This window comes from Thalassophryne amazonica, chromosome 23, assembly GCF_902500255.1.
Source record: "Thalassophryne amazonica chromosome 23, fThaAma1.1, whole genome shotgun sequence".
NCBI classification, from domain to species: Eukaryota; Metazoa; Chordata; class Actinopteri; order Batrachoidiformes; family Batrachoididae; genus Thalassophryne; species Thalassophryne amazonica.
Window position 1 is genome coordinate 21,446,140 of NC_047125.1, and position 23,502 is coordinate 21,469,641.

The 23,502-nt window shown below is 38.7% G+C and overlaps 2 protein-coding genes and 1 non-coding gene across 3 annotated transcripts; all 3 read right to left on the reverse strand.

Annotated features, from left to right (window-relative positions):
• Positions 1-201: 201 nt before the first annotated feature.
• Positions 202-3,950, reverse strand: b3gat3 (beta-1,3-glucuronyltransferase 3 (glucuronosyltransferase I)). The gene is made up of 8 exons (XM_034164157.1): positions 3,773-3,950; positions 3,401-3,508; positions 2,640-2,820; positions 2,362-2,545; positions 1,137-1,298; positions 927-1,013; positions 577-780; positions 202-401 (listed from the first exon to the last, which is right to left on the reverse strand). Exons 2-8 carry the CDS (start codon positions 3,492-3,494, stop codon positions 303-305), a joined length of 1,011 nt encoding a protein of 336 aa, XP_034020048.1. The 5' UTR covers positions 3,495-3,508; positions 3,773-3,950; the 3' UTR covers positions 202-302.
• Positions 3,951-12,520: 8,570 nt separating this feature from the next.
• naa40 (N-alpha-acetyltransferase 40, NatD catalytic subunit) lies at positions 12,521-20,544 on the reverse strand. Its single transcript, XM_034164160.1, has 8 exons — positions 20,215-20,544; positions 18,123-18,218; positions 17,046-17,098; positions 16,792-16,887; positions 15,121-15,279; positions 14,949-15,032; positions 14,680-14,757; positions 12,521-13,551 (listed from the first exon to the last, which is right to left on the reverse strand). The coding sequence occupies exons 1-8, from the start codon at positions 20,218-20,220 to the stop codon at positions 13,404-13,406; spliced, it is 720 nt and encodes a 239-aa protein (XP_034020051.1). The 5' UTR covers positions 20,221-20,544; the 3' UTR covers positions 12,521-13,403.
• A 784-nt stretch (positions 20,545-21,328) lies between these two features.
• trnal-aag lies at positions 21,329-21,410 on the reverse strand. The gene has a single exon. It is a non-coding gene; the product is annotated as a tRNA-Leu (tRNA).
• Between the last annotated feature and the right edge of the window lie 2,092 nt (positions 21,411-23,502).

Sequence of the window (23,502 nt, forward strand, 5' to 3'; positions counted from 1 at the left end):
TGATCACATTTGCAAATGCATGAGTATGAATGGTTCTTGCATGAGACCTGTTGTCACTGAAATCAAAAGTTTGCACCAACGGAATAACAGTATCTCATGCACGCGCACACACACATTTATGAGCTTCCACAAAGCATAAAGTAAACGTATATGTCAAACATAAACATAAGGTAAACTTGTACGTCAACTCATACAGGCATTTTTCCATTTTACAGTATTTACAACACTCATGTGCGACAGAAAACAGCAGGGTACACTTTAGACTGTGTGTGTGTGCACGCATCTGCATACGTGTTTGTTCCTCAGACCTCGACAGCAGGGTCTGAACCCAGTCCCTGAGCCTGCAGCGCCTCCTCCCTTTTCATCTTAGGTTTCTCGGTTCGTGTGTGCCACACCAGCACCTAGAAAACACAAATGCTACAAGTGAACAGACATCAAACCAAACACAATTCAGCTGCACAGTGCTGACATTTCTAGACACAAAAGACAAGTTGACAGATCGAAGATTCATCTGTCCACCTCACATATCTCTCATGCTCTTAACACCTTCCTTTCTTTCTCACAAGAAAGTCGTACTTTAGAACAGTTGTCCGCTTTTGGCTCCAGTTCATCCATAGTAACCAGTCCCTGAAGTAAGCTGCTCTCCAGAAAGCCCATTGGCGCTTCTCCATCGAAACAAGCCTCTGGATTGGCCAGGACTAGTTTTAGGGACACGGCGAAGCCAGCCATGTCCATTGGGAAAGGGCGACTGGGGCGCCAGCCGGTATGGAAGCGAACCACCTTTGAGGAATCATCAACAGATATGAGAAAGCCAAAAAATTATTCCACTGACCATCTTTAAAGTCAACACTGATCCACTTTGAGCAGTTTTACAAATTTATTATCTTTATGTGAATAACCGTGTTAGTTCACAGCAAAACGCCCACCTTTCCTCCTTCAACCACTGGCCTCTCATATTTCATCCCTCCAACCAGCCCCACCGGCCATACAGACACACTCTGGGTGCTCCTCATCTGAAACAAGACAACATTAGCTGTTATTGCTTAGGCTTAACATCCACATCTTCAGCTGCTGGCATCAGGTACAAACAAAACGTCTCTGTAGACACACTGTGGCAGTCACAACACAAAACGCACCTCTTCAAACAGCTGCAGGCTGTACGTGTTGTCATCATCGGCAAAGTAAACCACGCCTTCCTGGTTGTCTCCTCCTTGCTGAGCCCTTCTGTCCTCTCTGAGCCACCGTAGCCCCTCGTTTCTCTGTTCCACTCCACGGGGCTTCAGCCAACTGGGGTCACCCTGACATGGAACATTTACACCCAATTTGACATCTGTTCTTAAAAAAACAAACAAAAAAACACCTCCACTACGTAGTTGATGTTTTCACCCGTGTATGTTTTGATGTTAGCAGGATTACACATAACTAATCAGTTAGCCAATTGTAATTAAAACTGGTGGTGTGGTCATGTGCCAACAAAGAACCTTGTGAATGTTAGTGGAGATCTGGATCTAGTTAGTTCAAAGGACACTATTAAGGATAAAATGTCAGCAATGAGATAAAGAGTCCAGAGTCAAAATTGAATGCCAGCATCAAGAATTAAAGTTCACTGGTCAGGATCAAAGATTACAATCAAAGATGAATGAACAGGATCAAAGATCAAAGTCAAGAAAAAAAATCTGGGAAATAAATCTAATACAAGTGACATATATAAGCTGTCAATATTTAGTAATTGGGATCAAAATTCAGCAACTCGGATCAAAGACCTGTAATCAGAGCCACAAGTTTGTAATTAAGATCAAAGGTTAGGATCAGGATCAAGAATGTTAGTGATCATGGTCAATGTTCGATCATTTGGATCAAAGCTCAGATCTGCAATCAGAAACACAGATTTGTATTCAAGATCAAAGGCAATGATCAGGATCAAAGATCACATACATGACCCCCCCCAAAAAAATCAAATACCTGTGACCAGTGTGAATATTTAGTCACTGGGTTAAAAGGTCAGCATCTGTACAGTAACCAGAGTGGAAAAGATAAGTTAAGCATAGTTAAGGAGTTATAAGGAGTTAACTTGGACTCAATTAAAGTAATAGACTTTGTTAAAAAAGTTCACTGACATCCAAAAACCTGCTTGTGTCTTGTTTTATTGCCTTTTTAAGCACTGGTCTTAAAATTTATGTAAATGTGAATGTTGACTCCAGTTAACACAGCCGTCAAAGAAACAGGCACGACTGGAAGTTTTCCAAACGTGTGTTCCATTATGTGTTCCTGAAACTTTTTGAAGCCCATAAGTATAACTTTAAAAACACACAAAAAAAACATATGTTTTTACTTTTGTATTCACAAAACCTTTCTCCCCACCTCCTGCAGTTTGTGGTCCTTCGCTGTTGGCATATGTAGGTGCGTGTAGGTCAGGCCACTCTTGACCAGGAGGTCAGTCACCAGTGGGGTCTTGTGTGGAGAATCCTCCACCAAGATCCAGTGAAGCTGAGGAACATGGAGAAAAGTCTGGGACAAACGCGTCAACTCAGCCTTCTGCACCAGCCTGGATTGGAAGAGAACAATCATCTTGTTTAAGTGAGATACAGACGGAGAACAACCTTACCTGTGGAATATAGAGTAGAGGAAATTGTAGCTACCTTGCATATGTTGGTGTGATGACAAAGATTGTGGGCAGGGCGGGCTTGTATGCCTGTTTCTGAGGTTGCTTGGTCGCCTCAGACTTCCTCATTTGCTCCTGCAGACGGTGTAGCTCCCCCCGCAGTCGAGATATAGTACGTTCTTTAGGCATGTCATGCTCTGTGCAGTCACAACGCTGACCTGTGTGAATACAATACCCCAGAACTTTTTCCACACAAATTTCATAGCAACCAAACATTTTAACCCAAACAAATTTAGTTTTACGTAACTCAAATAAGTACATGCATTCAATTGTGATGGTAGATGTTACATACAGCTGTTGAGAGAAAGACACTATAAAAAGAAAATGTGAAATCTAAGCTGCAGTTTGCCACAAATCATGCTGTGACTGGTGAAGCAATGTTGCTCTATGTAGTTTAATAAATGTTCTACATAGTGGAGTTTGTTACACCTTCAGACAGCTTTTTGGCTTTCCTCACCCGTTTCTTTTGTGCACAGTTGCTCAATTTTTGGGGATGGGCTGCACAACTGTGCCAGACATTTATCATTTCTTAATAGCTTATTTAAGGAAATACATTTGTTAAATTTGTTCTGTGCTCTAAACAAACAAACAAACAAAAAACATGATATGGTGTGGTCAATGTAACCACAAACAGGGATTATGTGCTCAAATGCAACATTCCAGAAAACATGAGTGGCTGAAAAACCAGTCTATATTTGGGTACTTCTGTTGATTAATTTTTGTTGTTGTAAGACTTACCAAGTTGCATAAGTGCATAGATGAGACCAAGCAGAGAGACCATGAAGTAGAGAACAAATACAGTCTTCAGCTTCAGCTTCATCCTCGTTGCCATGGTACCCTGATCATCTGAAAGGGAAACAATGTTACACGAATAAGTGCCTGTATATATATATCATCTGTGTTGAAGTCTACTGATATTCAAATCCATACATTGTTTCCTTTCTCCTTCACACCTAGTTAAACAGTTATTAACCCCCTTATCCGTCAGACTAACTTCACTAAAATTGAAGTTTTGGTGATATTTAAGAACAAGAGTTACATTTGTCTCGATGTCAGCAGCTGCTAGCTAAAACATGCTAATTGTCCAGTTTTGTTGATGTTAGCGCCTACCGGCGACCGGAAATCACGGAAAACAGCAGCGATAAAGATGCGAACTTACACGTTCATGTCATTTTTAGAAAAATATAAACAAAGGCACCTGAGTGCTTGCCACACAATCATCTATTCATTTTATTTATTTTTTAGCAAAATACCAGCAACTTCCGGCTTCTGTGCAACCCACAAATATGTCCCCGAGACACACGAGCGAACGTTCTGCTTCCTCCTCTTCTTCTGTGGCGTTCAACAGCAGCCGGCATCCTTATTGTTGCGTTGCTGCCACCTTCTGCATCAGTCTGTTATAGCGGCACTAAATCCTCTCGATAAGTTCAGTCCACTGTTTTAAGTATTTAAAAAGACAACACTTCCCCCTCCTACTTGACCCCATGTCTAAAATACTTCCTACAGAAGCTTCTTTCAGGCCTATTCTTTTAAATTCTGAGAGAAGCTCTTGCCTTTCTCGGGAATATTTATTACAGTTTATGAGATAGAGAGTACTGTTCAAGAAAGTATGACCAGTTCTAAATCTAGTAATTGAAAATAAATGCCTACCCTTAATCTCCTGCTCCCAGCATTTCTGCCATTGAAGGTAATTTCCCTCCAAACAATACACTTGCTCTCTGCTTTGGAAAAACTGATACTAATGTTAATGTTTTCTTTTGTCACAGCTTTTCTTTGGCCAATCTAACCCACCTTTTCAGTTGCTGGGATACCTATATGCACTGGAATCCACATCAACATGATCTCAACCTCTTTCCTTACCACATCCCTAATTGCCAAAAGAATGTCATAAATGAGGTCTTGCCGACTCCTGGATGAACCTGTCCCAATGCTATTGATACCTGATACAGTCACTGCACACCAACACTTTATGATGATCTATCTGTGCTGTCCACTATACTATCATTTAGAATAGCCAACAATTCCACAGTGAATACACTCAGGAAATCTGTTCTCTAGCATGACTCAATATTCCATCCTTGGACAACAAAAGCTGTGCCTGCTTCTGGATCGTTTGACCCATCAGTGAAAAGTAAAATATGTTCTTGGCATCTCTGTTACGTGCTCAAATGCATTGACTAGGACTCCATTATGATTCGCTGCCTTAAGTCCAAGTTGTACAAGGTCAACCTTGGGTATCTCTAGCTGCCACGAAGAAACAGGAGGCCACAAAACTCCTGGACAAAAGACTGTCATGCAATGTTAGTTCCTTTGCTACTACCTCTCCTGATATGATCATCCAAAACTTGACAATTTTGTCACTTCTCTCTCCCAGCTTCGATGAATCACTACTTCAACCGTGATTGTCTCTGACCCATCGGGTTTATCCATTAATTTGCCTAAAGTTACTTTCAATGCAAGCTAAGTGACATTTCTCCTGTGTCAACCTCCTGCAGTGTGTTCATCTGCAGAGCACACACTGCAGATGAACACACCCTACTGTACATACAGTGCATCCGGAAAAATTTTACAGCACAGCACTTCACTTTTTCCTTTTTTTGTTACAGCCTGATTCCGAAAAAGATGTATTTTTTTCCCCTCAAAATTCTACACACAATACCCCATAATGACATGAAAAACACAGATTTTTGCAATTTTTATATAAAAAAGTGATCTTAACTATTTTTTAAAAAAGAAAAAAAAATGTTTATTCTTGCAGGCTTGTCAGATTAATTTTAAGTTTTGTTATTGAGGCAAGTCTTTCAGTTGCATAACTGTACAGTACCACAGTGTAATTTAATATATAAGGCTCCAGAGTGTCTGTAAAAATAAATTAATAAAAACTTGGACATTGGCCTCCTGATGATATTCTGACATGTATGGTGTCATCGGCTGCAGAGAAAAGTAAGCAATTACCAAGTACGCCAAATTTCACACAATAGACTATTTTTTTTTTGGTGGAAGATCTTCCAAACCTGAAACAATTAAAGCAAGACAATGAGGCAATATCCCGGTCCATCACATACATATTTACCAGCTGGATTGGGAACACCTCCAGATTCCCCACGAAAGAGTTAGAGGACTTGGTGAAAGAGAGGAAAGTATGGTAAGAGCTGCTTGGTCTACTGCCAGTGACCTGGACCTAAATAAATGCCAGTAAATGAACGAATGACAGACCCCTCTTAGGTCCTCTAACATTTTCCAAGGCTGGAACAAGTTTTCAAACATAGCCTTCTCGGATGCAAATCCTTAAAAGTGATAATGGAGCTTTAAGTGTTAAAAGTTAATTTGATGCACACTCAGTGATCACCTTTCAATTATCTTAAAACCGCATCAACAGTATATCCTGAGCATTGCCATTAAATCAGTTCTTCTGACATTCCTCAGCATCTGCAGTTGAACGTTTGATAAGAACCTGGCATCCATCTTGGCAAACTCTCATTCCTGAAACATTCCCATATGCACAGAATGGCAGCTTGTGTTCAGCCTGAGTTTCAGGTTCAGGAAACCAAATACTGTTGATCCAGTTTCAAGGTGAAATATGCCACATGCCAACAATGTCATCTGCGTTTGGAATTTGGTAAAGTTAAACGCTGAAGTGCTTTTGCGGTGGACTATCTTCCTGTTTGTGTTCATTATATCCAACTAAACCATGTCTCCTTGGAGGTTTAATTTAAAGCCTTTTATCCCCTTAAACTTAAATTTTGTATGTGAACAACATCAAGCTTAAAAGAACATTTTAGCTTCGGGCTTGATTTAACACTCTTTCTACAAATCCACCAAGATTGAATAATAAGGGGCTATAGACTCTGCCATGTGGAGTCCCTTTTGTCTATGTTTTCTTTCTGAGCAACTGGGGTAGCCAGTTGCTCAGGGTCACCATGGCGGACCCAGTCGAAATCTGCTTTGACATTTGCTGCAAGTTTCATGCCAAACACCCTTTTTAACGCAACTCCAGGTCTATATGAAGAAACGTGCAGCTCCTGAACAGTCTCCCAACAGAATACAAAGCAGGTCACTATAGACTGATTCAACTTTTCAATAATCTTGCTGTCCTCATTGTTAAAGTTTTCCCGACCAGGCAAATTTTTCAAATTGTACAATGGGGGGGGGGGGGGGGGAGAACAAACAAACAAAAAAAAAAAAAAAAAAAAAAAAAGGAAAAATGCCTCATATGAAAACATCTGCACAAATAAGTCCCTTTGGCTGCTCCCTTGCTTTTTTCCACCCAACTTGGGGCCGCCACAGCAGACCCAAAGTGGATTTGCCACAAGTTTTACGCCGGATGCCCTTCCTGACACAACTCTACATTACATGGAGAAATGTAGCAGGGGTTGGGTTTGAACCAGGAACCTTCCACACTGAAACCAAGTGCACAAACCACTTTGTCACCATGAAAATATCTGTATAAAAAAGTGACAAAAGACATCTGTTTAAGTCAAACAACTTTATTTGTAACATACAAATTTAAACACTGACAAGGTAGAATGACTTTTTTTTTTTTCCATTTACTCTGTTTATTGACAGTACACTCACTCCCGAACATGGAGGATTTTTTTTTTGTGTGGGAGGGGGGTGGGGGTGTTAAAGGCCTTGAAATTTAAATGAAGATGCTCCACAACAGTATAATACGACATATAAACAGAGAAAAAAAAACTTGCAATCTGATTGTATACAACCAGTTTGCAAAATAAAGGTACTCAGTAAGTTAAAATAAACTCTTTCACAAAAGGCATTTTTGACAGCTTACGTTTCAAATGAACATATAAAGTGTGTCCAAGATTGAACGTGTGAATCATGCCCAGCTACAACCCCTGGCAAAAATTATGGAATCACCGGCCTCGGAGGATGTTTATTCAGTTGTTTAATTTTGTAGAAAAAAAGCAGATCACAGACATGACACAAAACTAAAGTCATTTCAAATGGCAACTTTCTGGCTTTAAGAAACACTATAAGAAATCAAGAAAATAAGATTGTGGCAGTCAGTAACGGTTACTTTTTTAGACCAAGCAGAGGAAAAAAATATGGAATCACTCAATTCTGAGGAAAAAATTATGGAATCACCCTGTAAATTTTCATCCCCAAAACTAACACCTGCATCAAATCAGATCTGCTCATTAGTCTGCATCTAAAAAGGAGTGAACACAGCTTGGAGAGCTGTTGCACCAAGTGGACTGACATGAATCATGGCTCCAACACGAGAGATGTCAATTGAAACAAAGGAGAGGATTATCAAACTCTTAAAAGAGGGCAAATCATCACGCAATGTTGCAAAAGATGTTGGTTGTTCACAGTCAGCTGTGTCTAAACTCTGGACCAAATACAAACAACATGGGAAGGTTGTTAAAGGCAAACATACTGGTAGACCAAGGAAGACATCAAAGCGTCAAGACAGAAAACTTAAAGCAATATGTCTCAAAAATCGAAAATGCACAACAAAACAAATGAGGAATAAATGGGAGGAAACTGGAGTCAACAACAGTCAACAGCAATCAGAGAAAGTTGGAGCCAGATTGATGAAGAGTACTGTTTGTCACTCATTAAGTCCATGCCTCAGAGACTGCAAGCTGTTATAAAAGCCAGAGGTGGTGCAACAAAATACTAGTGATGTGTTGGAGCGTTCTTTTGTTTTTCATGATTCCATAATTTTTTCCTCAGAATTGAGTGATTCCATATTTTTTTCCCCTCTGCTTGTTCTAAAAAAGTAACCATTACTGACTACCACAATTTTTTTTTCTTGATTTTTTATAGTGTTTCTTAAAGCCAGAAAGTTGCCATTTGAAATGACTTTAGTTTTGTGTCATGTCTGTGATCTGCTTTTTTCTACAAAATTAAACAACTGAATGAACATCCTCCGAGGCCGGTGATTCCATAATTTTTGCCAGGGGTTGTATGTGTCTGTACTGTTTATTGCAGTTCCCCCTATGAAAGCACATTCCAAGCATTAAATTTTCCTATGCATATTAATGGAAATTCCAATGTCCAAAATTCAATTGACAGATACAGTAGTGTTCAGAATAATAATAGTGCAATGTGACTAAAAAGATTAATCCAGGTTTTGAGTATCTTTCTTATTGTTACATGGGAAACAAGGTACCAGTAGATTCAGTAGATTCTCACAAATCCAACAAGACCAAGCATTCATGATATGCACACTCTTAAGGCTATGAAATTAATTGGGCTATTAGTAAAAAAAGTAGAAAAGGGATGTTCACAATAATAGTAGCATCTGCTGTTAACGCTACAAACTCAAAACTATTATGTTCAAACTGCTTTTTTTTTAGCAATCCTATGAATCACTAAACTAGTATTTAGTCGTATAACCACAGTTTTTCATGATTTCTTCACATCTGCGAGGCATTAATTTTGTTAAATGGTAAATGGACTGCATTTATATAGCGCTTTTCCATCTGCATCAGACACTCAAAGCACTTTACAATTATGCCTCACATTCACCCCGATGTCAGGGTGCTGCCACACAAGGCGCTCACTACACACCGGGAGCAATAGGGGATTAAAGGCCTTGGCCAAGGGCCCTTAGTGATTTCCCAGTCAAGTGGGGATTTGAACCCATGGACTCATGGAAACACCCATTTCAAGGCCATGTCCTCTTCAGCATAAGGCAACATGACCTCTTCAGGTATTTTGACATATCCAAACTGATCCATGATACCTGGTATGCGATATATAGGCCCAACACCATAGTAGGAGAAACATGCCCATATCATGATGCTTGCACCACCATGTTTCACTGTCTTCACTGTGAACTGTGGCTTGAATTCAGAGTTTGGGAGTCATCTCAAACTGTCTGTGGCCCTTGGACCCAAAAAGAACAGTTTTACTCTCAGTCCACAAAATATTCCCCCATTTCTCTTTAGGCCAGTTGATGTGTTCTTTGGCAAATTGTAACCTCTTCTGCACATCTTTTATTTAACAAAGGGACTTTGCGGGGGAGTCTTGCAAATAAATTAGCTTCACACAGGCGTCTTCTAACTGTCACAGCACTTACAGGTAACTCCAGACTGTCTTTGATCATCATGGAGCTGATCAATGGGTGAGCCTTTGCCATTCTGGTTATTCTTCTATCCATTTTGATGGTTGTTTTTCGTTTTCTTCCACGCGTCTCTGTTTTTTTGTCCATTTTAAAGCACTGGAGATCATTGTAGATGAACAGCCTATAATTTTTTGAACCTGCGTATATCAACTTTTTAATCAAACTACGCTGTTCTTCTGAACAATGTCTTGAACGTCCCATTTTCCTCAGGCTTTCAAAGAGAAAAGCATGTTCAACAGGTGCTGGCTTCATCCTTAAATAGGGGACACCTGATTCACACCTGTTTGTTCCACAAAATTGACGAACTCACTGACTGAATGCCACACTAGTATTATTGTGAACACTAATAGCCCAATTTCATAGCCTTAAGAGTGTGCATATCATGAATGCTTGGTCTTGTTGGATTTGTGAGAATCTACTGGTACCTTGTTTCCCATGTAACAATAAGAAATATACTCAAAACCTGGATTAATCTTTTTAGTCACATAGCACTACTATTATTCTGAACACTACTGTATGTCTTATGTTTCAATGCTTTTTAAATAACTTTTGGGGGTGGAAGGCTTGCATACCTGTTATACACTCTTGCCAAGGCTTTGAATGACTTATGATGTTCATGTGCTGAAATTCTATTCAAGATGCATAACATCACGTCAGGAAAATAGCTGGTGTGTGGTATTTGACCCCCTCCATACGTCCAACCCGAAGTGGCGGAACAAGAGTTGGTATGTGATACGTGCAGTCTTGAATATGCACTAAGAAGTGCACACTTTGCATGTTCTAAAATTGCAAGACAAAAATTTGTGGAGGGGGTGCACTGATGGATTTTATGTCTTGTAAGACACAAACATCTTTTCACTTTAAGTGTTAAAAAATATATTATGCAAGTTTTGTTTTTTTTAACTTAATGATATGACATAATATTGTTTTGTGCTCAGATTATGGGTAATCCCATCCAGCAGATGTGGAATTTGTGGATGAGGTTTGATTGCATTTGATCAACCTGAGAGAGACGGCCGGTCAGTTGATACACAGCCTCTCTTAATTGAAATCCATGGAGGAAGAAGTAATCACAGCTATTATAAAAGAACATCGAGAAATAAGCATTACGTCTCATGATTGATGATCGTACTTCAGATAATAATAAACTGTCTCCCCTGCCTCACAAACTGAAATCACGTCTGGACATTAGCTTTAGAAACCGTTTTAAAACACACCAACTGAAGGTCCTCTTCATAATAGAGTGAATTTTAAAACAGTAGTAACAGTCTTTAAACCTCTCCAGACTGCATGCATAAATATGACAAGACTGATTACAGTCATAGAATTAAATGGCTTAATGGCGGTTTCTCGACAGGGCCTCTAACCCAGCAAAATAAACAGTCCAAAATACCTGATGTCTTTGTAAACATATGGAATCAACAAGCTCCAAGTGGTAACAGCAGTCTTTTTTTTTGACATGTAATACACCATCGAAAACCCAAAGCAGACACCGTATTTGGCGACAAAAATGTGTGCAGAGTCATGTCGGACTCAATACAAGTGGCAATTTGAGTCATCAGCGATTACTGAGAACAGAAAAGACCAACATTAACCAGTCTTACAATTCATCCTCCACTTTTGCATTTTTCCAAGAACAGCACTGTAAACTTAAAAACAAACACACAACATTCACAGTTACTGTACGCGGAAAAATAATCACTTCAACCAAGCCAACTCCAACGTTAATCAGCGGTTTGCTCATACTAACAGAATTCCCCAGACGGGACATTTGAGCCGTTTTAAATGTAGCACCATCGCCATCAGTACCTCTTAGAAATGGAAAGAAGTGCAATTCAGCAAAACTGAAGCACAGTAAAATATTGCATGAATACATGAATCCTCAACTTCTAACCATTCAACTGAGGGAAAGTTTTGGGGGTAAAATTAGATGTGCACTGAATCACTCACATGTTCACAGTGCCACTATTTTATGTGCAGGGTGCATACAGACAGCAACCTGATCAATACATTTTAGATATCACTGATGAGAATGAAAAGAAAAAAAAAAACCCCACCTTTAGCTTGTCTTATAAATTACAATTAAAATAAAGTGGAGGAGAGGTCTATACATGAACCACCTTGATAAACAAAAACACAAATTAGGGCTAATAAAGTACTGTAATCCCGTAACCGTCACTATTATGGTTCACAACTAAAGCAGCCCTGAAGTGCAAAACAGACATTAAAAAAATAAATATTTTAAAATAAAAACACAACACAGTCCACATACTTGATGGCCAATACAAATCAAACAGAAGGAAAAGAGCCGTTTCCCTGATTCTGCTCAACAAACAGGCGAAAACAACTGTTTTGTTGATAAAGGGGGAAACGCCCATTAAGATGATTTTAGATGACCCTTAGACGTTTCACCACCTTTGCAATGTCACAGAGATTTGGTGGTTTGCAGTTGACTGTCCAACAACCTCGCGGGAACATCAGCGCCACACAAGAGCTGATCGTAGCAGACCCAGCGGGACACAACAACGTCATCATCAGTCATTTCCATTAATGAAAACAAAATAAAATCAGATCCCAGGATGGTTTTTTTTATGGTAATTTATAGCTTTTAAATGATCAAAGCACTTCCCCCTCACTTTTCTATGTCCAGAGAGGATTCAAATTTGGTTTTCAAAAATTCCAAAATCAAAAACGTGTTGGCCGTCAATTACGCACACCAAAACATGCCAACAAATGTAATTTGTAGAAAACACACCATTTTTTACAGCAAAACTACAATTCACAAACACTAAAATGCTGGGAACTTCTCAGGTTCAAACAAGATAGTGCTTTACTGATGTAATGATATCAGATTTTCAATTGTGGTTTGTTGAAATGGTGATGCGTTTCCTTTTTTGTAAACTGTTTTACACTTCACGGCCACAACAGACACAATGTACTTGCTGCCGAAAACAAAACATATTTGCAGTTCAACAGGTGAAACGGCTTCTCAGATCATTCCGCCACTTTACTTTACTGATACCCTGGTTTAATGTAACAGCACAGTCTCAGCACAACAGCCCAAAAATAACTGGGGAATGTATTACAGAAAATTCCTGTCTTTAAAGTCCTATGCAACCTGCTTAGTATCTATTCACTGATTCAAACCTCAATCACTATTTGTCTTCAGAAACGTGGGTTGTGACCTGATACACTGACTTTCTGTTAAACATCCCCCAGAACATCAGCCCATTCTGTTTAAAAATAGCTTAACTGCACTGTAGAATGAATCGGTACAGCACAAAAGGGGGTGAGATGAATGCTCAGAGAACGTCAGCAACACATCAGCATTTTATTAACTGGGAATTCCTAATTGTCATTAACTGGGATGAAAGAATGGGAAAAGATGGATTGAACAAACCATGAAAAAAAAAAGAGCTTTGTGTGAAAGCTCACACTGCTTTTCCTGCTTATGCAGGAATGCATTAAAAAAATATTATGAAACATCAATATCTATAACCAAATATGGTGCATTCCACCAATGATTTATTTTTTTAACTGTCATTCCAAATCAAAAAGTTTGTGAACTAAGAGGCAGCTCCAGATATCACACACAGGCATGACACTTGCTGGCTTTTACGAACCAATGGGCGGGGTCGCTGCAGCGGATCAGTGACAGCAGCCTCCGCAGTGCCCACCCCCGTGGGTGTGACCAGCTGACACCTCACCGTGTTTGGTCCGCCGGCTAAGGATCTCATAAGAGCAGTCGTCCCCGCAGCAGCCGGACATGCTCGGCGAGGTCTCGTCGATCTCAAACCTACACAGAGATAGCACTCGCTAGTTACATGTCGATGTAAACTGACTCAATCAGGTCCCGCGTAGGAAAAACACTGCAGAATTTGAAACGTGGAAGACTGAACAGCTTTGCCTTGATGAGGAGCTCAAGCAAACAAATGTGACAGAAAAAAAAGTATTTTTTAAAATATATAGTTACAGTATGTAAGTACTATTTCTGACTTTATTTAATCGTACAGGAGACAGATGCAGGTCAAAACAGTATGACGCTGAATTTCATCAGCAGCTTAAATTTTTTCAAAGTTGGGGCAATTTAAACAGTGGAGTATCCGTTTCAAAAGATGTTGCAGTAACACTGACAGACAGGGGGACAGATTGGCAGCCAAAGGTAGGCATCAGAGCATGATGATACACATTAATGTCATCCTAAATGAGTTTTCTCCTACTAGATGTTGCTCTGTTTTCAGAATCATAATTAAGTTTCCCTCCTCAGCCACTCCTTCACAAACACCCACTCCCAAAAAAGCACAAGGACCATCAGCTGAAGCCTTTTCATAGGTCTAAAATTAAACATGTTTAAAAAAATTAAACATGTTTAATTTTTTGCATACGTTCCATGGATCCGATGTGTGCCTCAGCGTATTGCCATGTAGGGCTGCATAAGATGTGCGTAGTTGGTACATCATATTACGCAACTCTATGTTGGCCCTCTATGTGGGGAAAAGCCAAACATGGATTCCTGTCTGACCACATTCTTGGTTCAGACACTTTCAGCCTCAACATGTGATTTTTCAACATTATTTCTGCCATCCGCTATCTTGAAGCAAAAAATTAAAATTCCAGCAACTGTGGTGAGTAGCAAAAACTGCTCTCTCCTTATAAGCAGGCCGATGGACAATGGTTTAATGGTTTCTATGCAAGCAGAAATATGTACTAAATGGCCCAATTGAGAGCGTAAATGGGGCTGAAAAGCTCAGAGCACAGAGGGAGTGTTACTTGTGTGGGATTCTCTGAACAGGACACCATTTAACAACTGAGGTTTTACGTACAAAACAGTTGTTGCCTTTGATATTCATGTGTACAACATCAATCGGGACACCTTTAGGTTCCCTTTGCACATAAAGAATAAATGTGGAGACTTTATACTCACTGTAATGCGTCTCTGAAGAACTGGTAAGCTCCATGGTTGTGTTTAAAAACTGTCAACATCACTTTCTTCATCTGTGTACTGGGGGGAGCAGAATTTTACTTTATTTTTTAAATGACTGTCATATGTCCCTTAACATTTATGTGCACTTGTTCAACAATATTCTGAATCAAGAGGTCTTCAGATCAATACAAATACCAATCAACAAACAGCATTTCTCAAAAGGCTCAACTTTAATTTGACATGTAGTCGTAGGGCAGCTGTGCTTTTACCTGTTTGCGATAAGCTGTAGTATTTGAATGAGGAATTTGCCCAGTCCTTTCCTTCGCACTCTGCTCTCCAACTGCACCTCATAACTGTAAAGTCATATTTCAGGTCAGTTTGATGTATAAATTAGCAGCAGTGTCCACTCCAAATTTGCCCAAAAAGCCATAAACTCCTGACCAATAAAGCACTTCCTCCCCACACTCAACATCGAAACGGAAGTGAGAAAAGGCTACGGGGGCAGAGTCTGCATCGCGAGCCAGCAAGTACCATGCCCTTTCATCGTTCATCTCCTCTCTTTTTTCTCTCTCCTTCCATCCCCACTCGCTCTGCTCGTACCTACAGCAAACAAAACCATTCCAATCAAACAGGAGTTTAAATTATTGATTTAACTCACATGGAAGTTTTCTTATCACCATCCCAACTTGTGTTTTTTTTATTTATTTTTTTTATTAACAGAATTGTCTGGAGAGTTTGTTTTTTTTAATTTGTGTTTATGGTGTCACTAAAGGTTCAACCATCCAGACAGAGGTGTATTTATACTTTAAACAGTTACTCGTACTTTCAGAAATTAGTGCCGCCATGTTTTCAGGATGACAAAAAACCACCAGGCAGACTTCCATCAAATGTATAGAAGTGGTGGATCACAGTTCATAAGAAAAAAAAAAAAATCTCTCTTGAACTTCAGCCATTTTTATAGTGATACTATCAATGTATGCCTTGGATTTAGTTTGGATCTAAATCTATGTTGGGATCCAGTGGAATCTAGTGTTACGTCTAAACTCAACTGGCTGTAAAAGTGATTATTTAGTTGCAATACAATTTGGAGTGATTTAGACTGTCATGTTTGATACTCTCAAATTAAAAACATACATATACACATTTTGAGCATAATATTTTTCTTTTTACTTCTACCATGTTACTCATGGTGGCCACAATGTTGTTTCAGCACAGATTTTATGCCAACTGCCCTCCAGATTAGAGTTATAATGATTAATCGATTATTAAATTGTCAACTATTTTAGTAATCAATTAATTGTTTTGAGTCCTTTTTAAAAGCCAAATTCTCTGGATTTCAGCTTCTTAATTGTGAATATTTTCTGGTTTCTTTATTCATTTCTGAAAGTAAACTGAATGTCTTTGAATTGTGGACAAAACGTTCGAGCAGGTCATTTCAGGCTTTGTGAAACACTGATTGATATTTTGAGCCATTTTCTGAAAACAACGAATGATTAACGAAACGAAAAAACAACGAATGATTAATCCACAGTATGAGCAGCAGATTTAACTGGTAAAGAAAATACTTGTTTCAGCCTTATGAAAGATGTCAGGATTTTATTCTCTGTATTTTTGTCTCTCAGGAAGAGGCAAAGCTGTGTGCAAGATTTATTTATTTAATTTATTTAGCATGCCTGCCTTTTTAATTTTGGACCTTTTATATCTTTCATATGTTGGGAATGGGTTTTTTTTTATGTATAAAATAAATGCTATTTATGACAAAATATTGGAATGCATGGTTTAAAGTTAGTGGTTGAATTTATGGTTATGATTTACTGGTAAACTAACCAAAGTATAGTCGACTAATTAGAGAACAGACTTATGAAAAAAAATACTCGTTTGATTAATCCAAAAAAATAATTACAATATTAACTGCTTACAAAAGTAATTGGAAGTTACAACCCTACTCTAAATGTCAGAGAGTCTTGAACAGGTGATTAAAAAGCCATTTTTTCCAGTCATACTGTACATAGAACAGTAAAACACAAAAGGACCTTTTTTTCCTTTTTTTTGTGTAATATCGTTACTAACTCACTGTGCTTATGAAGTGTATGATCACAACAGATTTCTTACAGTGTCTGCATGTTGGCTCTGGTGAGTTCAAAGGCCCACTCCACAGACAGCGGGTTCAGGGCGGTCACTCGCTTACACTCTATCTGCAGGTTGAGTCTGCATCGGAGGACGACAGCATCAACAATCAGAATGGACACAAAAACACCTCAGAGCAACAGAAAGACAGCAGTGAGAGACACAAAAATACCACAACAAGTACGCAGCTCATGAAACACTGAATAAGGCCTTTGTAGGCTTTGAAAAACAACTCATACTCGTTTCTGTCGTACTTCTTGAAGGCTGGGAAAGCTGCCAGAGGGTCAGCAAGCTGTGAGAAGCAGCAAAAAATAAAAATAAATTAGCTTGAGAGACTCAAACATAAAATCATTCTTTTTTGCACACTCCTAACTTTGAAAAATCACCGTTTATCATCTTTGAAGAAATCAATTTAAGCTTGCATAAATATAATGCGCAAAGTTCTTGTCATATTCAGTGTGGCCACTTGTAAAAACATCAAAAATAATTAATATATGCTGCCAGTTTTCAACAATTTATTGCAATTTTTTTTTTTTTTTAAATGTAAAGTTGTGGTTATTAAAGCTGTGAAATTTTATGACTGACTGATCAGCAGCAGTTTTCTCTGGGTCATCATGTACAGAGTTGTGCATGTACCATGTACTCCTTCCCCCTTCTACATGAGAACCAATAAGAGCCATTTAAAATGCATCATGTGCAACAGTCATCTAATGTACAATTAGTCTAAATTAAATAAAAAAAGACACCAGATGGAGTTTTGCTCATATTTTGCAGAGGAATCCACGACATTCACATCTTAGCCGTCTTCTTCCAACTCAGCTTTAAACTGAAACAAGCTTCCTGTGTGTTCGAGTAGATGGGTGGAATTTAATAATGATAATTAATTATGCATAAAGGAACATATGGCACTGTGGCTGGCATGTCCTCTCACAGTCTTACATCAATTGTTAGTGTAATTGGGGCAGGGACTGGACTCTAATATTTTGCTGACATTTAACTAAATGTCGACGCACAGAAAGCAAAGCACATCACAGCGATGAACACGACCACCATCAATGCAATCTAAATCCAGCACAAATCCCACAAAATTACCAAATTGGGGATGTCCCACACCTAACAGTCGTAAGGATGATTTTATGTTTTCTATTATCTCATGTGAGAACTAGACATTCAACAAACGAGCCTTTAAAATAAATAAATACACCCATTCTTTGAGTCATTACAACTTCTATCTGCCCAAATGCTCTCAAATGTCCTGAAAGGTTGAGGACAGCTGTTGGAGCCCCACTGATTAATCTGCAACCTGCTGTAATCACCTTATTGGCTGCATCCACCTTGGCACAGACAGCATCCATAGCTGCCCGTTCCTCTAGTCGCCGGGCCTTCTTCTCCTTTGCTCTGTTGGACTTCCTCTAAAGATAAGAAGAAAAAGCAGTAGTTGGTTTTATGTCAAAGGAAAGATCAGGTGACTGAGCACATGTTAGTGTTCTTTAGGGTAATGATTACAGTAAGTGTAATCAGAGCTGAGGTCTCACCATTAATTCTGGTGACAAAGATCAAAGACTCAAGTCCAGGCAGGACGCACAGACACATAATCAGGATTTATCCAACCTGACTGTGTCACACAAAAATGCACATTCAGTGTGTTTATGCTGCAATCTGAAGCTGATTTTAGCCATGAGGAATGGAAGGAGGAATGTCATGGAGCAACTCAATTCCATCGCCGCCAGAATGTTTCAACTACATACTGGAGACCACTTGAGTTTCACTTGTTTTATTTATTCACCTGTAAGCACAAATGGAAGGTAATATTTGGTGTGAGCAGACTTTCCAGGCTCAACAAGCATAAATCACACACAGCCTAAATGCCACAAGAACAGAACAAACCTGGACAACAAGAACAAGCAGAAGCGTAAAAATGACAGCAAGGTAAAGAAGTGAAATTCAACTGTAAGTGATAATGTGACCATCTGTAGTTTTTGAAAAGCACAACCTGTCACTGAAGAGACAAGCAGCAGTGATGCTTTAAAATTACAGATGTGACAAATTGTATTGACAAATCTCTATCTTGCAAAAAAAGAGAGAGATGCTGATGAGTCCTTGAGTAGTTTTAATTGGAAATGGTATTTGTCTGTAGAAAAACATGAGATTGGGCTTTTCCTATTTGGTTCGACAGGTCTTACGATGTACGACACCTTTAGACTTACAGACAGGGGTAATATCCAAGAGACACCATCAGAAGGAGCTGGTCCACCACACCACCTGCCACTCCTTTGGTATGCCGCACAATAGGGCAACCATCGCAAAAGTAGGAGTGTCTATCCACTGGCCACTTCCATGTCTCTGAACCTCACACAGAGCAGCCACTGCAATGTGTAGACTTCCAAGCTGCCTCAACAGCAGTGTGAGACAGTCATCCTTGCCGACAGATTTGGACCGAAGACACCAAACTTGGTGCTCTCTTACAGGTGGCACTGGACGTAAGGCTGTTCCGAAGTGTAGTGAATGCATGCATGCATGCATACACATACATGTGGCACCTGTGTATACTCCCAGACCTGGTCTTGAAATTTGGCAGGCAGTTTTACAACAGCCTTGGCTCAAACACGTTAACCAGAATACTCAAAATTACTGAGGATGGACCACCTCCACAATTGTCACATAGCTTCACTTTGGCCAACTGACTCAGTGAAGCAAAACGTTTTACATGCTGCAAGGAATACACTTCAAGTTTGGCTTACTTTAACAAAGTTTACTGTGACGTGTTCACACACGCAGTGTACAAAAACAGCAGGCAGTAGTAGGAATTTCCTATAGGTTTTTTTGAAGCTGACCCCAGAACTCTGCACCGTGCACAGGGAGGCTGCAGACTGAAACACGTGGGTTGGTTTATTTCCAGTGAAAGTCGATCAACTCTGTGTGCATCAGCAGTGATCAATTTTATAGCAAGAGTCCAGAATCACTGTGTTATATGCATTATGCAACAAGTTAGGGTTTGCACTATTTTCTAAACCAAACAAGCGATTAGCATTAAACGCTAGCATCTATCATCCTTAAGTGGCTAACGTAGCCAACAAGCTAGCAAATGCCACAAAGTGTGTTTTAGCCTCAGTGATAACCGTAGAAATTACACATAGCAGAAAGCATACAGGGGTGGTGACATAAAAAAATGCATTTATCATGTAGATAACAGCCAACCCCCCCCCCCCCCAAAAAAACCTTGGTGCTACCTTCATCTCCATCCATCCTTAATGGTTTCCTTAATTCCTCCCTCCTTTCCTTTCTTTCTCCCTCTCTCACCATCACGCATTTCACAAGCCAAATATATATATATATATATATATATATATATATATATATATATATATTATCATTACTATCACAACAAATAGGATTAATAAAACTCACCCCCATTTCGTGGCTGTTTTATCGGCCGCCGTGGAAAAACGCGCCTCTATTGTGCTTTGAAAAATGACAGAAGCGGCCAGATTATTAGGACAATGATAGACTCAGTGTGCTAACGAGGCTATATCTGCTGGCTAGCACCGGCCGAGTGCTGAGAGACGTCCTCAAACTAGGCAAAATTGCCTTAAGAACATCTATTAATATTAAGACGTTTTATTTCTGTTTTGGTCGCATTGGCGCCAAGAGTACAAAGCTGAATTTTATTACAGGTCCTTTCCTTCCTTGACCCCTTTTTTTCTTTCCTCCTCTCTTCTCCGTCGCGTCCAACTATGCTGCATTCACGGACTCTTACCGGGCTCAGATTTTACAGCTTCCTCAACGTCATGAAGCTGTTTCAGAATGAATGCTTTTTTCCCATTTCGAATATAAATTAAAAAAAAAAAAAAAAAAAACTGTTTACAGGGAATGTTAGTCTATTATATTAAAAATAGTCGCCAGTCCAATGTGAGACGACAATGTACAGATCACACAAATAAAAAAAAATATTGAATTGTTAATGTGGAACAGTTAACCTAAAATAAATTTTAAATATAAAGGGTGGTCACACAAGATATTTGTTTTACTCTGTTGATGAAATTCTTTACTTGAAATTATTTGGCATTTAGAGGAATTTCAGTATTTCTGCAGGTTCATTAGTTTATTAAAAAATACAGCTTAACCTTTTGTACAGTGCTGTGTGGATCTCAGATAAGTACACTCCTTTTGGTCTTAAATTTGATCAGTTACGCTCACCAAAAAGGGGTGCACAATTTTGTATTGTTAGGACAATTTTGGCAAACGCATTAATTTCGGTCAAATCGTTATGCCGAGCAGTGCTCTTAATACCTTAAAACAGACGCAGAAAATAAACTATTTTCAAGAGAACAAAAACACAATCTTTATTAGTCACATCAACATGTTTAAATGAAAAAAAAAAAAAACTTTTCGACTGTAGGTAGGATGTTTATGATTGCATTTCTCTTCCTGATACTAAATACCAATACGACTTTGACCATTATTCCAGATTGCTTTGAAATTAAAGTTATGCGTGTTGTTTTTGTCTGTCAGAAAATTCAATTGGCAGTGGTGGGATTCGAACCCACGCCCCCGAAGAGACTGGAGCCTTAATCCAGCGCCTTAGACCGCTCGGCCACACTACCATATGTAAAATAAGACCCTGAGGACCCTACACTGCTGAGTATTCAGAAATCAGACGCTTCCGAAGTGGTCATTGCTTTAGCGCGAACAATATTTCCCTATTTGGAAAATGACGACATAAAGAGGGGCGGGCAGGGCCAATAAACAGGATGAACTTTGATCGTTTATGTGCGCTGTATTATAGTTTTAAACACATCTCATATAGATAAATAAGTTGACTGAGAAACTAAAATCAGTGTGATTCTGAGGATTTTTACCGTACTCACACAAAAACGTCTTTTGGTTAGCACAGTAGAATACATTTTTTTTTTTAGGTCTACACAGAGAGACAGACAGATAGATAGACATATCCAGAAACTATTGGGTAAATCTACATACATGGATGGATGGCAGACTGCAAGCTATATATATATATATATATATATATATACACACACATACACACACACACACAACACACCCAAATAAAAGGCTTACATTCTTCTTCTGTTGAGGTCTAAGGTTCTAAAAACATTCTGGAATCACACACCATTCCAACTCATTACAGAAACTTTGCACAATTTATTACCACCCTTCAAAAGTAAAAATGACAGCTACCTATTTATGTATATATATATATATATATATATATATATATATATATATATATATATATATATATATATATATATATATTATATAGATATATATATATATATATATATATATATACACATAGATCTCTTGATTGATATATATATAAATAAAGCTATATCAAGACAAATATTTAGATTTATGACTGGTACATACAGATTATTTTGATATATGTAGTGCTTTAGATGTATATGCAAATACAGATTATATCTACATGGATTAAACAACCAACAGATATCTCGATCTATATCGAGAGAGAGAGAGAGAGAGAGAGAGAGAGATCTGTATGCGACTCTTGAGACAGACAGAGACAGATTGATTTAAATATTTAAGACAGAAAGGTGTTTAGATATGTAGATATATACATATATATATATGTAAATGTAGATACATCTCGACAGATGGATGGACAGGTATAGAACATTTCACTGCAAAGTGTATTTCAATTTTTTCTTTTCTGCTTATCTATTCAGTTATATTTCTTCCTATATACACGTTTCTCAGTGGGTTTTTGCAGACAGGAATGGATAATAAAATTCAAGATGCCTCCTACTAGACAAGGGGAGCAAGGAAGGAATTCAGGGAGGAATGGAAAAAAGCAGAGAGCAACCAGGAGCATGAAGGGAGACTAGATCAAAAAGAGAGAGAAGAAAAGTACAGGGAGGGAGATGATGAGGAGGAGAGAGAATGACAAAGAGGGTGAGGGAGGGAATCAACAGATGCAGGGTGGAAAAAAGGGTGAAGTGGTGATGCCTGCAGCAGAAAGCCACCTTCTGCACTCAAGAATGTGACCACAACTGTGACTGAATGTCTACATTTGGCCTGAAAATGACCATTTTCTTGTCAGGTGTGTGTGTTGATAAATGCAGTGTTTACAAATATATGTGCAAAACTGTTTGGTCCACTGTTATTTGCAAGATCTGTGAAGGTGGTCCATCAGTTTGGATTTACTGTCAGTTACAGAGACTGTGAAAGGAAACGTTTTGCATTCAGATTACCAAAACGTGGCTCCACCTGTTATCTCCAAACTGCAGCCTGACAGTGTGGGGAAGAGGAAAACTGTGAAAAACCTTTGTTTCTTTTTTTTCTTTTTTCTTTTTTTTTATTCACTAAACAGGCTGTTGCTGTGCAGTTACAGACATATTTTTGCATGCACATTGGCTACAAAATATTTCAAGCAATTTCCTCAACAGTACAAACACCATTTTATAAAATGTGCAGTTAAAATGTTAAAATGTGTACATTGTTTATTAATAATAGTTACAATGCAGATTTATTTCAGGTTTTTTTTTTTTTCCACTGGACAGGGTGCCAGTCCATCCTCATCCAAGGCTGATACCACACTGTAAGAAATAGGCTAAATACAGAAATAAAGCTGTTTTTAAAGTAATAAATGAAAAAATAATAACGGCAACTTGAGTTGCCATAAAAAAAATCTGCAAAAAAAATTCTGTAAAAGGA